Source organism: Dermacentor silvarum, chromosome 1, assembly GCF_013339745.2.
Source record: "Dermacentor silvarum isolate Dsil-2018 chromosome 1, BIME_Dsil_1.4, whole genome shotgun sequence".
In the NCBI taxonomy this organism is placed as follows: Eukaryota; Metazoa; Arthropoda; class Arachnida; order Ixodida; family Ixodidae; genus Dermacentor; species Dermacentor silvarum.
The window spans coordinates 93418564-93434536 of NC_051154.1; the positions used below are offsets into that span (position 1 = coordinate 93418564).

Below are 15973 nucleotides of genomic sequence, written 5' to 3' on the forward strand. Positions count from 1 at the left end.
TTCCCTTCTGTCGTCATAATGGGGGCACCACATATAGTCCGGACTCCCAAAGAGCAACGCGCCTACAGCTTCGCTGGTCAACCACCTTCACATAGTGTAATGGCGCATGATTTTTTTCTCTTTAGTGTACCTTTAATATTATATTACTGCATACTCAAGGTAAAAACAAAAGTTCAATTTCAGTTTAAGTATTGAATCAAGCACGCTACCTTTACTGCTATAAAAATATAAGTGCAGCAGCAATTTGATGATGGCTGCCAAAAGAAGAATATGAGAACAAAAGCCATACTCTGAAAGTGTTGCAAAGCCAATTTCAGCTAACTTCACTACATCTCGAACAACTAAATACAACAGTACTGAATGGTCATTGTAGGAAGTATATAATGAAAAGGTGACTGAAGTTCTTCACTACAGGAGAAATATACCACTTTCTAATTTATTCACACACACACACACACACGCACACACAATGACACAGACACACACACACAACGACATTATTTAAACCTGGTACTTTTTAAGCCTCTGCTGCGCTATCACACTAACAATGGCCAGTATAGCCTAAATCTGCAAATGACCATCCAATTATTGTTCTAAGCTATTTTAGAAACATATGAAATCATATTTCATCAGTAACTTTAATAGTCAAGTGTGAGTATTTCAATATTTGCCCTTGTATTTCATAAAGTAAAAAACAAATAGCTCTACATGTCAAACAAATGTTAAGAGCACTGTGTCGTGCATGAATTCTGTGAAAAGTAATTTCTAGCTGCAACATTTTCGCAGCCAATACACAAATTCGAAGACTTAATGTCGACTACAGGTGCAAATTTTTTTTTACTTCTAACTCCCCGTTCACAAAACCATCATGTGAACGTGATAGCAATTGCTGGGAGCATAACTTGGCATGTCACAGCAATAAGTCGTTTCCACGAAAAACAATATCAGAGAAGGTTAATGGGAAAGTAAAGAAAGGAAGTGAGAGGGGAAGAAAACCACTCACCATCCGAGGGAGTTTGGTAGTGCGCAAATTCTTGAAAATACTCTTCTAACCTAGACTTGCCAGCCTTGATTTTTTCCGCTAGCAAGTCCTGCTTGTTAAGGAAGAGGATCACAGATATCGTTCGTAACCACCTGGCAAAGAGCAGAGGAAGAGAGTTGTGAGAAAGAACAGCTTCCCAAGAAGATCCCATCTCACAGGCCACAAGCTACCAATGTAGTTAGAGCAACCACACAAGCACACATCAAAAAAAAAAAACATCCCACCAAAGCCCATGCAGGCAACCAGGCACATCATTCTTTACTAAAAGTCCTCACACTGCTCCATATCCATGTCAGACAATGATTACATAAACGAAAGTCTCTGCAGCACCAGACACCATACTCCCAAGTGCGAGTTCCCTTCATTAAAATATAAAATGAAAAAGGTTCGGAGCACCTTGGACACAATAAAAGATCAGACCTGCATGCAGCACATTTTGTATGAGACCATACTCCCGGTTAGACGAATGAAGACAATGGTTGGTTGGCTCTTGGCGAAAATAAAAGTGTGCGCGCGCATGCACACGCACACACACCCACACACACACACACCATTAAAAATAGGGGGCCCCCTCTGCTTATGAGATGTCGGAAGCCAACTGGAACAGGCACCAGTATTTTGTCTTCTGCATATTAGTTAACAATGCTAAAAGTGCTATGACAGCAGCCCATGCTCTAGTCCAAACGATTTGTAATCTTTTCTTTAACACATTATGGAATTCTTTGCAACAAAACCTATTGTGAAGCTCTAATCACCATATCTAAAAGTGAGTCCACATTATTCAGGGGGTGGGGGGTAAGAAGAAATGGCGTGGGAAAAAAGGGGGGAGGGATCATGTGACATGGCAACCCATATGTAACAGTATGTATTAGCAGCACCAGCAGTCCTTAGACATGGTGCGAATGCAAAAAAAAATTGAGAAGGAACCATCAGAGGATATATTCCAGTTAAGTGATTGCTTCGTAGTGTAAACCTACTGATAAATTTATCGTTTATCCTTTTTAGTCTCATGGTTTATAGCAGGAAGCTGGTGGCTTCTACACAATGGTTTCTGCCCAATTTACTTCAGCACACTTGTTGGCAATGCATTATTTCTTGGCTTCGCTAATTTTTTCATGAAACTTTCTGCGTTGCTTCGGTTTTGGCAGGGCAGTGGCAATGCGCAGCTTCGGCGTGTGTCACTTCCTGCATTTTAGTTGCGCCAGTATGGTGGGAACCTACTAGGGTGCCATTTAAAGGCCAACTGCAACCAACTTCTGGACTGCTTAATCCTTTGAGGGCTTAGGCCACACATGTAGAGCGCAGCCGATTTTTGACATGTATGTACGGCACCAACCTTATGTTTGATATTTCGCATGTATTCGACACCACTAGTTGACGAGAGGCACTGCAATCTCTATGGAGTCACCCAGTCATTCAAAATGATTTCACTTACTGGAGCGCACAACACGAATTGTTTATCCTCGAGCGCATACTCACGTTGTCACATGTGCGTCGCCTGCTATACTCGCGGACAACCTTCTCTGGCAATGAAAGAAAAGCTACGGGCGCGTGGCTGCTGCACATGTGTTACCGCGCCAAGTAGTCCGGCAGCGTTCGACAGTGCTTTTGGTTGCTTGGAACAGACGCTGAATCGACGCAGCTTCCATGTGCGACGGTTTCGCGTTTGCTCGGACGCGGAAGGGAAAAGCCGCAAAATAAGCGAACTTTTACACTCAGTTGTGTGTTCCGTCTTATTTACCTGTTGCTACTATGGTGTTTCTGTTTTCTCTTCCCCAGCCTAAACAAACCTGTATTTAAGCGAGGGACTCTTTTCAGAAGCGCTCTCACTTGTGCACGCTTAGCCTCCGTAGCTTTCCCTTCATTGCCACAGAAAGTTGTCCGCGAGTATACGTCCAAGGTGTGCATGAAGAAGATGCTAGTTTTTTTACGGCCACAACTATAGTGTTTCAGGTAGCTTAGATATAGCCCTGCACAGCTGAAGTTGAGATATTAAAAAAAAAATTCTTTGCCTTAGCGATTCCTATTTCAGTTGCAGTTTGCATATTCCCATACAATGGGGTGCGCACATTTGCGATTTCGTTATAGCCGTGCGCGGTGCCTCTTCCTGCAGCGACTCCTGAAGTGCTTCGTATTTTGATGAAACATACTTTTGGGACAACAAATTGATAGCTATAAATTTTCCTAGACATTTTTCTCGATCTCTTACTGTATAGTGTACTTGTGTGTATACTGTTGATGCAAGAAATGCATTTTTGAGACAAAATATTGCTTGCAATAACCTTTTGCTGTATTTACAAGTTTTCAATCATTTCCTATAACTGGAAATTGCAATAAAAAGAAAACTTCACTGCAGGACCACTGTTCTTGTGAAGAAGTCAGACCCTCAAAGGGTTAAAAAGCCTAGTTGTTGATAATGTAGATACAGAGCAGCCTCCATGCATTTCTTTTTTTTATTAGAGTGCATGCGTGACGAAAAGCTAGAAAAAGATGTTTCTGATACAACTGACAGAAAGGGAAAAAACGCTCAGCCTTTACCACTAGCCAGAGGTGACACATTTGTGAGGTGACGTGTGACAGGACACATCTTACTCTGCCTGGGTGCTAACACCACAAATGACAACACAGGCACCGAATGAGCGCCATCTCTATTTGCTACAACTCCACTCTATACACCCTCAACGCAATCGCGTGACGCTTCAAGGTTAGGCAAAAAGAGATACTAGTTTAAAATTTGCAGGTGCATGAATGCAAACGATATTCCTCTTAGGGTGATTCTTGAAAGCTAAGCTATCAGAAAGCATGGCGCATGCTCTTCATTTCATGCACAAATATAGTGGCCACCTCCATGAAAGGCAATGCATCCCATTTAAGTGGCTTCAAGACCGTGTCAAGGGTATCATTGGTCCACTTGCAATGTCTTTGAGTGGCACCAATGAAGCTTACAAGCTGGCTTTCTTTGGAACGTGGAAAAATGTGCTACATGAGCAACCCTACAATAAAATAGTTTGGAACATACACTCTCCCCAATCAATATTGAACTTAAATAATTAAACAATTCGTCAGAAGACAACACACACTAGCAGCATTATATTTAGGCTGCAAACATCATTAAATGGCTTTTTTTATATAGAGGGCCGAATTTTTTTTTTTTTCCCCATGAGTTTTAGTAGGCACACACCTTCTGTATACATGATGATAAGGCCTGAAAAAATCAGCTCCAAGTTTTGTAGAGCAAGCGCTGTTGTGATCATTTACAGGTAAAGTCTGTTTCACTCAAAACCTTGACTCTTTGACAGCCAGTTTTTTTTTTTTTTTTTTCCAACTGATCATCAGCACCTCCCGAGTTTTTTTTCTATTGTTTCAGCGGACATTTTGTAGTGCACTGATGCTGCTGCTTTATTATTGTTGCCTCCCAAATTCATAATAAGTTCATAAATTTCTTTTATGGTATGGAAATGCAGGTGTCAATACATGGACGAAAGAAGAATAAGTACAACCCAAACGCCAACAATCAATTAAAAGGCCGCACACTGGCGGAAACGTATGACAGCTGTACAAGCTTTCAGTTGATAGTTGGGTTTGTGTTGTCCATGTTAATCTACTAGTGTATCCTGTGTTATGTATGCCTAAATTTCTGTACCATGAATCACCACCTATTTGGTCAGCTTTTTCTCATTCATGAATGTCTTCGTCTGTCAAAGTGCAAATGAACCTGTGAAGGGACTCGCCATGGCTTCCCTGCCCATCCTCAGCCCCTTCCATATTTCTTGTGTGTTGGTTCAGCAGATGTTTCATGCTACATAAAACCTTGTTCTTCATTTTGCTTTCTCCAAATAAAGAAATGAACACTTTATAAATTTATTTCTCATTTAAAGTGCGGATGGCCCTGCCGCACTGGCTAACCATGGCTGCCCTGCAGAGACAGAGCAACAAAGCATCAAGACGTGCTCCACCTGCTGTCATAAATTTAAATTACAAGTTTTGTGTGTTTAGATGACTTTCCCATAGACGACAAAACTAGTGCGCAATGTTCATTATTGCACAATGTTGCTTCGGGAGATGCAGGGAATACGCTGAAAATACAAAATGAGTACACTTGGGCGAAGCAGGGGTTGTAAAGGGTGGGCCCATGAGTAATCTCTGGGGGTAGCAGAGTAGGAGTTAAACAGACCGATGATTGCAGCGTTACCCTGTGAAAAGCAGCACACCACCACATTTAACATTTTTTCGTGACAGCATGTCCTAGAGATATGTGCAGCGATGAGCAACCAATAGTCAATTCTATTGTGCTCAGCAAACGAAATGCGATAACATAATTGCATGCCCTTCAGTACATTCAGCACCCTGCATATGTGTTTCATAAAACTTTCGCTTAAAGTAAGCCCAACTGAAAAGATGCAGACTGCTTCACTGGCCTTCATTTCACTGAACTTGCAAAAACATGAAAGTGAGCACTTCACAGCACAGAAACATGTATTACCAATCAAGAAGTGGAATTGATGCGTTCGGTTTCTTGAGCATTGTATAACGCAGATGATCCCCACTGTTGTAAATATCAGAGAAATGTTAAAAATACAAGAAGAATGAGACAGAAGCCAGATGTCCAGGCAAATAAGTCTAGTGAGTTTCCAATAGAATCTCAGATTCATTATATTTATTCATTACCTAAAATTTCTAATGCTCAAGACAAGTTATTGCCGCCTGCAAGCTGTAAAATAAAACAACGCAAAGAGCGAAACTACAGTGGCATTATTCAGACAACAAAAAAAAATTGAAAAAGTAACCTAGCCAGGGAACTTTTTTTTACACCCGTGAGCAAAAGTATACGGACCAGGGATTGCGCGATAAAGCCGATTTTTTCAACTGCCTGCGAATGCAACTTGAAATTGAGGACTGCAGTCCGAACTTGGCATTGCGAATTTTCCAGTGTATTTGTCAATTTCAGTTTGTGCATGTTAATTACGAAGAAATTCAGTTTTTTCGGCGACTCTGTGGTCCGTATACTTCTGACGGGTGTACATATGTACTGTCGACTAAAAAAGTTTACGGACCACGGGATCATAGAAAACGCTAAATATCCAAGCAGCAGCCTTTAAAAATACCCAGTAAAACCGTACATGACAATGTTGTTCGCATATACCAGTAGAGGCTGGAAATGGGAATACCAGGCTGCGTTTTGAGGCTGCCGAGATATTCAGTTTTTTGTCAGAACCCTTGGTCCGTGAACTTTTTTGGTCAATAGTACATGCAATCGCCTCAAATATACATACTAAATATCAAACACTAAATATCAAACTGTTTCCAGAGATTGCAGGAGTTTGCACAAGTCGTTAACAAATAAATAGAAAATAATTGAAATATTATCCCAGTAACAGAGATAGGTTGCCAAATTCCCATCTCTAAAAAGCGCCACTTGGGTGGCAGATATGTGCTAACACAGGTGGTAAAGGTTACTCGAGGGATACATTTAAAGAATGTACCAAAATATGTCTTTTTTGTAGCTCTTCCTTCACTGAATTTGCACAAAGCCATGTGCTGAGCCCCAAGGTATGACAAAGGAACACAGTCATGCAGTTATATTTGTTGGACATTATTAAGACTGCAGAGCAAATGACGTGAGAACGGCACACATTTTTCAATAGAGCAGGATCGCTGCCTCTCACATGACAAACCCATGATCGGAGAATCATGACGTTATGCCTGGCAACCCTAACGATGAAGAGATGTTACGAAGCGGCATGCTTCGTATTGAATAATGTTCATTAAACAGCTGGAAGCTTCCACTTTGAAAGCCTACAAGCTATAACCAGCCTGACGAGGCACCTCGGCTTGAACTTAACTATTACTGCGGTCTGCCATTACTGGGAGTTCTCATCGAAGCAAACAACAAGGGTCATGAGCTAGACCGGCAAAATAAGGGGGCGGAGACAAGATTGCATAGCCTCACATCCAAACCACGCATCCAGACACAGCTGCTCTTCCTTAACCTTTTATTGACGAGTGTTGCCTACAGGCAACATACCAGAAAAAAAAAATCTCACCCAGTTTCAGCATTAAGTACGAAGTTCCTGGCTAAATTTCTTCGGCCAACACCGAATGACAGGCAGCAAGCATCATTTATTGGTTTAGAGCAGGAACACTGGATGAGGAAGAAGTAGTTCGGCACCCGACTCACTGTCTTTTGAAAACGAGGTCTGAGAAGAAAAGCCGATGCAAGGTATCTAGTCGCAGTGGTGTCACACATGTGATGTAAAGGAAATGAAACGTACACCTATGGTTCACATATGATGAGAGCTGTCTGTACAAATTGAAAATGAAGCCTTAGGTGCCTTGGGGTGAAGCCCACTTCCATTTTTCCGCCTGGGGTTTTCGCCCTAGTGCTGAAAAGATTTGTACAAAATATTTTTCTTTTTGTTAATTATGCCTATTCTTGATGTGTTTTGCACATTTAGATAGAAAATAATTATTTCTTCTGTCTATTTATATGTCTTGTCCTTAAAGGGTTAACATCTGGAAGCACGGTAAGGAATTCTCGTTAAGCTTTCAAAATTGCTTCCTGCATTAACAATGCCATGAATGCAGTGTTTATGTACACCACAAGGGTTGCCTCAATGCAAAGCTTGCAGTGATATCACTGTAGGACACATACTTAATACCTGCATAAGTATGACCATGAACCTAGCTTGCATCAGCTCAAACCTCCAAATATCGAATTGAATATAAAATATTTTCCAATTTCTGAACAAAGTGAAATATAAAGTTGGCGTGTAGTTCGGTTCTTAAAAAGTTAAGCAGATCCCACACACTGTGGGAATCAATGTTATGCGAAGCATTTAGCAAGTACCTGGCTATTCAGCATTGTTCAGGTTTCTACAAAGCATTACTAGGTAGACCGTGTCCACCTGGTAACACTTTCTTCACCTAGTTGTATAAATCAAGCAGTTGCGTGATACAAGCGTGTTCGTGACAATAGCAGCAAGACGATGACGGTGAAGATAATCATATGATGGCGACGGCATAATTTCTAGACTGGCCATTCAACGAGTTTTCGACATGCCATTTGTTGGGTTCTACATAGTTGTAGGTAATGGCCGGGTATAAGCGAGAGAAACAAATTGTGACTCGATGTCATCAGCGACTAAGTGTTACACAATTGCATTTACCTATGTCTATGTCATGTGGTCAATGTTAATCCCACAAAGCTTAACATATCACTTTGGGTTCGCTGAATTTGATTCCTAAAAACTGATGCACTGGAAACCCATGTGGAGCCCATACTAGCGTTTCTGATGTGCTGGGAGAGTTCAGTTGAGGATAGTTCAGCAAATCAATTACTAATCAAGTAATTACCATACTAATTATTTCTGAGATAATTATCATTTCACTGCTTTCTTAATACCAATACAATATCCATGGCCAGAAATAAATGTGAACCAGTCGTTTTAATTTTCTTTGACGTGAAATGATGTTCAGGCTTTCTGGGGTTAAAAGGACAATGGCATTCCGGTGAAGAAACATCACCTGTGCTGATTATGAAGGCAGTACACATAGCACAGCTCCTACACAGCATTATTTGCTAGGACGAAAGGACTATAGAATATGATCCGATCCCAAAGGTGGTACAATCTAACACAGCATCTCAAAGTGCCAGCTGTCATGAGGTAAGAATAAGAGGAACTGGCACATGAAACACGCGCCAAACATCTCATAGAGCTAGTTGGCTTTGGCATGAAAGCTGCAAACATGCGATCTTAGCCCAATGGTTAGAGCATCGAGCTGCTGTGCTGGGAAAAAGAGGTTCGATCCCGCCATCGGACACTTGAATTTATTATTGAAAAGGCACAAAACGAGGCTAGGCATGAACCTACCTGCCTACCTACCTACAGCAAAGGGCCTGGGATAAGCAAAAGAATGCTTCGCATTAAAACATTATTTGCATTATTTCATATGTATATAATGCCCTTTACAACTGGACTTCCAGTCAACTGAGAAGCATGTAAATGATAAACTTTCAGTTACATGTTGCACTATGACAATGACAGTAATGAAACAAAGAAATAACACGTAACCAGATGCCTGTAAGAGTGGCAACAGTTCAAGGACATAAGTGTGATACTCTATCTGCACCATGACAATGACAATTAAATTATGGGGTATTATGTGCCAAAACATTGATATAATTATGAGGCACGCCGTAGTGGGCAATTCGGTATTAATTTCGACCACCTGGGGTTCTTTAACGTGCACCCAATGCACGGTACACAGAAGTTATAGCATTTCACCCCCATCGAAATGCGGCCACCGTGGCTGGGATTATGACGATGACAGTAATGAAGCAAAGATAAAGCATGTAACCGGATGCATGTAAAAGCGTTGCGATGGTTCAAAAACATACGTGTGATGCTACATACAGTGCCACACATTGTTTCAAAGAAATGCAAGCATGGTAAAACTGCCCAAATGATAAATTGCTTTACCAAAAAACAGAGAGAACAAATTCATTGGCTGCCTAAAAGCAAAGCATTTTTATTGAATGACTGAAATTACTGAGCATAAGTTATATGCCCTGTGAACTCGCTCAGGTACTGGCGCCACTATGCAGCAATTGAGGCTCTCCTGCAGCAGAATCCTTCGAAACACCCCCTAAATTAAATCAGCGAGTCTCTGTGTAGACTCCCATAAATGTTGATGTCCCTTTTATTCCAACAGAAATTGTATTTGAATATTTCAAATAGTGCATTTTTGAATCAAATTCACATCTGAAGTTTTCAATATTCGCACACTCCTACATTATCTGCTAAACATATCATAACAATGGTTGATACAGCACACAGGGGCTACATAAAAAGAACTAATAGAAAGGCTTTTTTAATATCTTCTAGAGAAGGTTTTAGAAGAAACAAAACTCCATAAATAAAGAAAAACATAGAGATAAAGATACTTTTCATAGGGCAAAAAGCATAAGATGTTCATCTTGCACCGCAATGACTACACGGCTGTCAACCTGTTGATGTAAGAAACCAAACGAGGCGGGAAGCATTATGTGGGCAGTTTTTCCGACACTCTTCGTGCGCCTAGTTTCAGTATCGAAACAGGACAAGGTGAATTTTTGTCTATGAATATCTTAACGAATGACGTTTTTAAAACTTCACAAATTGCTTTTTTTTTAATCTGTTTCAATTACAATAGGTCACCCGGTATACTTAAAGGGTCCCTGAAACGGTTCGGACAAATTTTGTAGACGTGTAGGGTACAGCTACAGTAAAACATTCGCACAACAATTTGTATGAAGCATCTCATATCAAGAGACCTACGGACGATTACAAGTTACCCTACTCCCTAGCTATGCTTTTCCTCAACTCGTTCGCCGAGTGATCAGGGCTAAGCTCCGCCTTTACTGGCTCTACGTCATGACATGACGTTGTATTATCTACTTCCGGTTTTCTTGGAGCCAGCATGCAAAGCCTCGCCAACCTCTCTGCCAGCCACCAGGCACTCGATCCCAAGCGAGAGCTTCAAAGTAGCGTGCGTTGCGAGCATTCTGTCGCAGCGCTGATCGCGTCCGGTATTCCGGTAACCACAGTTGAGCTGGGATTTTTGATGGATGGGTGGAACCGTAAACTAAAGCCCCTCCACAGTACTATTGCTGTGATGATGGAGCTTCAGTCACGCAGACGTAAGTGGGCTGAGTGAGCGGCCTGATCGGTCTGCATGGTCCAGCCACCTGGTGGCGCAGAGCTTAACCAGCCAAACAAATAGCTAATATTACTGTAACCAAGTGCAAAACATTTTGAACATCTAGAAAACGTGTTCACGATTACGCTCCTTCCCAAAATTTACACCAGCAGCACAGTAGAATACACTTGATTACTGCTATATTAGTTCTCTGTTTGGTTGAGCTCTGTGCCACCAGGTGGCTGCACCGTCCAGGCTGTTCACGTTTGGGCCTCCGCTCATCCCGTAAAATGCCTGGCACCATACCGTAAAATGCCCGGCATCATCCTATAAAATGCCCAGCATCATCCCGTAAAATGCCCGGCACTGTCAGCTTGTGTTTGCGTTTACCCGAATACCGGACACATGAATTACTACTGTGCTGTATAGTAATCCTTCGATGTGAAGTGACGGCCACAAACGCGTAGATGCCGGTGCCGATTGGATACCCACAACCAGCGCTGCAGCCACTTCGCTCACATGTTTGCCTTGCAGAGGGACACGATGTCGCAGCTTGACATGTCGCCGTTCGCTACGTTTGCAGCCCACAAAGTGAGGGTGAACCATGGTGCTCGTGAAAGGACAGATTGAGACCAACATAGACCGCACAGCTAGGGTCAACACGGAGCACGTTGTAACACAAGCAGACAACACTTGCTGTGTGCCAGAAGTGCTTTCAAGAGTGTAGTGATACACTGCCCTTGTGCATTCTCTTTCTGTTACTTTCTTTTTATAGAAAGAAATTAACATTTCAACTATTACGAACATTTGTTCACCATGATGTTGGAAAAATTACCAATGACACGCCCTGGGCAGCCAATTGGATAACTAGCCCTACTGACGTGATATGGTCAAATCGCGTCAAAAGGTCAGGGGCGGCTTAAAATTCATCCGAGTGGCGTGCTGCGATTGGTAGCCATGTGCCTTTTTAAAACCTTGTAATAAATTACATGCTTTAAGCAGAGCACTTAGATGCGTCAATTAATGATCAGAAGGACCTACCCTAACAACTCAATACCTTTGTACAAAATCGTCAAAATCGTTTCAGGGTCCCTTTAAAGCCAGTTTTCAATGCTGCTCTTTTTTTCACACACATAAAAATAAGGTGATATGTGACAAAAATTTTTGCCATATATTACAGCATTCCTTATGTTCCCCATAAGCGCTAATTATTTCCAACATCAGACACACTGAACAAGATGTGGTTACTTGGTCTTGGTCAACTTAAATAAAATGTGAGAGCTTGAATTACGTAATACAGTAGCCTTCTATTATTTCGACTCCTGTTTACTCGACCTTGAACGAAGGTCCCGGCCGGCGCCCATACATTTCTGTGGGACCGAACTTTTGTTATTTTAATCCTGAAATATGCCATCGCCAGGTAACTCGAACTCGACTCGTCATCCCGCATGCGCCCGGGCCCAATGGTGATCGCAGTTGGTGTCTCCCCTAGCGGCAGCGTCCGTATTGGAGGTACTACGGGTACGAACAGTTAATGTGTGGGACACACGTCATCTCCAGTCAAAAATTCTTATTTTTGGCCAACCACAGGAAGACATTGAAGAGAAAACGGTAGCTTACAAAGAATATTACAGTGTTTACCCAATTCTAACGCACCCCAAACTGCTTATGCGGTGCAATCCGATACAAACCGTGAACTGCATTTGAAACTTTCAACCGTCGTCGAGCCATAGACTTTCAGACAAAAATTACTAGATAAAACTGCGCCGCTGGAGTCTAAGGGACCTACAAGCAGGGCAGTTTTGCCAGCATGAGCATGACTGTTAGCGCATGGATTTGCCTAAACTTCATCCTTCTGGTTTCACGACATCAAAAACTTGTCATAAAGTACTGTGTTGTAAAAAATTAAACATTATTAAAATTGTCCAACGGCACGATGCGCACACAAGACCTCAAGCACAGATTCCCGATATTGAAACCATTATGCCACAGGCATGTGTCAACAAGCAGCATAGACCACCTTTGCGGACAAGCCAGCACATTGAGACACTTGGTGCGTTTCTTTTTGGCTGCCTCAACAGGTGGAACCACTGTAATAGGTACCGGGCGGCCATCATAAGGTGGCGGCACCACACTAAACAGCATGCTGGCAAACAGCGCTGCGAACGGCAGCAGTAAGAGCACCGGCCTGTTACGCAGACAATGGAGCGACGGCCGACACAGCATTTCTAGTGCTGTTGCACTGCGATTTTTAAGCCCTGACGAACCTGAAAACAGATTTATATTTATCTACTCTTAATAAAGGTAACTGCTTGTACGACGCAGGTCAGATTTATGACGTCAAGTGTACATTGTCGCGGGCAAAACAACAGAGACAGCCAGGAGTCCACGTCTGTACCAGAACCAGACCAAGGAAAAATGTTCTCTTCTTCCAACCCTCAAGAGTGTACGTGCCACAGTGGATGGCTCATATGTGACGGCATGTGCCAATATAGTGCCACGAGACAGTGAAGGGGCTGCTACTGTCGGTAGGATGAAGACGACGGCGACGAAGTGGCCAGAGGTGCGCGACAGCCTTGCATCCGTCGCCGCTGCTTGTCTAAACCTTGTATATAGTAATACTTTCTAAATAAACGTTTTCCCCGTAACATCTTTTGGTGGAGGTGCTGGGTAAACCTGCCAACATGCCGACTCCGTCAACCAAGCACGGAACTTTGAAGCCATCATGGTTGCTCCGCGATGACCAGCAACCAGCAAAGTGCCGACGGTGCAGCAGCCACCGGCTCCTGTGATTCTTTTGCACCCACAAGACCCGGGAACCTTTTCTGGCACAGATGGCTTGGATGGTGAAAACTGGATCGACATGTACGAACGCGTCAGCAACCACAACAGGTGGGACTCCACGGTGATGTTAGCCAATGTGATATTCTATCTGAAATGAACGGCACGCGTGTGGTACCGGACGCATGAAGACGCTCTTACAAGTTGGGACGCTTGCAGGGCAAAGCTGGGCCGGTATTTTGTAGCGATACCTTTAAAGTAATAATGCCTTTCGCGCTTATCGCGCTTTGTCAGTGGTCGGAGCGATGGTCCGCTCGCGTTATCAACGGGATCCGCCGGCTGTGAGCGGTGGATGATAAGACTAGAGTAGAATAAGTCATAATGCCTCACTACAAAATAGCGGCCCTGCGTTAGTTCTTCGGCAGATCATTTGGCCGACAGCAGGCCGCTAAAAACGAGCTGGGATCCCGTGTCCAGACAAACAATAAATTGTACATTTCGTACATACGAAATGTAAATTTCGTACGTACTGGGCCTTTGTCGAAAAGCTGACGCAAAAATGGCCGAACATGGCAAGATTTCGCACATTTTGAAAGGAATATCCGACGACGCATTTATTCTACTTGTATGCAAGGACTGTACAACGGTCGACGTCATAGTTAAGGAATGCTAACGCTTTGAACAAGCGAAGAGTTGCCGCATCACCCGCCAGTTCCTTCGGCTACTTAAGACCGCTGCCACATCATCATGTGAAGACCCACCGATGCCTGTACAGGCTACAGCGTCAGAAGATGTAACACTCATTGTACACCGCGAACTCGAAGCACAAGCTCCTACGGCCGTTCTTCCAGACGTTCAGTCAGCCAACCTGCCCACCGTGTCGCTCATACAAGCAGTCGTCCGCCAGGAGTTCGCAAACATGGGATTATCATCGGCCGTCTGCTCCATCCGTACACCCGAACATACCCCTGCAAATGTCCCCCAGAACCAGCTCTACCCTTCGCGCTACAGAAACCCGGCTGACTGGAGGACAGCACACGACCGACCCCTATGTTTCAACTGCTCTCGCGTTAGACACATTGCCCGTCACTGCCGCAGTAGCTGGTCGTCGCCTTCAAACTAGAGCACTGGATCTTGGCGTCGTCCTGGAGGCAACATTCGATGGTTTTCCCCTCGCTCTAATCCACATGCTTCCGATGCCGCCGTTCCACACTCCAGGTTTAGCCGCTCACCGTCCCCACAAGGCCATCGATCTCGATCGCCACGACCATACCGGTCATCGTCCCCTGCACGACCTGGCACCTACGCTCCGGAAAACTAAGCCGTGCAGCTCCCGGAGGTGACGCTGCATCAGTGACCCCATATGCAAATCCTCTGTTGACTGTACCTACGCGCCGAAACCTTCTGGACATTCAAGTGGACGACGTCACCGTCACGGCTCTCATAGACACCGGAACGCAGATTTCAACAATGAGTGGTGCTCTCCGTACTCAGCTCCGCAAAGTGACTACGCCCGCAATTCAGAGCACAGTACGGGTCGCTGATGGCAACTCGTCTGCCGTTCTTGGAATGTGCACTGCTCGAGTGTGCATTGCTGGCCATCACACCATTGGTTTGTTTGCCGTGCTTGCACAGTGTCCCAAGACGTGATCCTCAGCCTAGACTTTCTTTCGGCGCACTCAGCCCTTATCGACTGCTCCACAGGTGTTCTTAAACTCGAACTCCCTTTTGACGCCCACGTACTATCGGACACTCTCAGCCGCTTATGTTCTGTTCCTCCATCTGCCACCGCAAGCCTCTACGTACGTCCCCGCACGTCTCCACGTGGCAATATAAAGCAGGAAATGAGTGCAAATTGTGATGCAAATTCATTGCACAAAACTCAGAGCAGCAAGCTATGATGTGGGACTCCAACGGTTATTTTGCCGATTTTTTCCTGTGCACGTTAACATGGTCGTGCATTTATTCATGTAAATTGCCAAAGCAGCACAAAAATCACAGATTACATCTTCCTTTTTAGTTTTTTTGCACTGCTTCACCAATCGCACCTTTGTTGGTATGTTCACGTTCTCTCTCTCATTTTTTTTTGGATGCTTCGCCAAGTCAAATGTCTTAGAATCTAGCCCAAACTTCAGTCTTGGTCTATTTTACACAGCTCGGTCTACCAAGAACTGACGGTGGCGGCTAGTGCACGTCTAAGGTTGGCGTTGACGGTGAGTGTGAACACACCACTGCATTGGCATTCGTTATCGATGCAGAGCACACACAGTCGTGTACCCTGGGAAGTGCAAGCTGGGAAGTGCAAGGAAGGAAAATATACCCTAAAATAAAAAGACTGAACCCACCGAGAGGATAGCAAAATGACGACTACAAATCCGCGTGTTCGCTTTTGGTGCCGATGCTCGGGAAGGAAGGAAGAAAACTTCATTGCATGACAAATCTCAGGAGCCATCACACCTGGGGAGGTGAAGA

The 15973-nt window shown here is 43.7% G+C and overlaps 1 protein-coding gene across 5 annotated transcripts in view; it reads right to left on the reverse strand.

The window, feature by feature from the left end:
• The window catches only part of LOC119432526 (guanine nucleotide-binding protein G(s) subunit alpha), a 145886-nt gene that overhangs the window by 63571 nt on the left and 66342 nt on the right, over positions 1–15973 (reverse strand). For all 5 annotated transcript variants that reach the window (XM_037699694.2, XM_037699702.2, XM_049671085.1 and 2 more), the window contains exon 9: positions 1004–1134. In XM_037699694.2, the coding sequence (XP_037555622.1) occupies positions 1004–1134 (131 nt within the window). The remainder of the gene's footprint in view (positions 1–1003; positions 1135–15973) is intronic.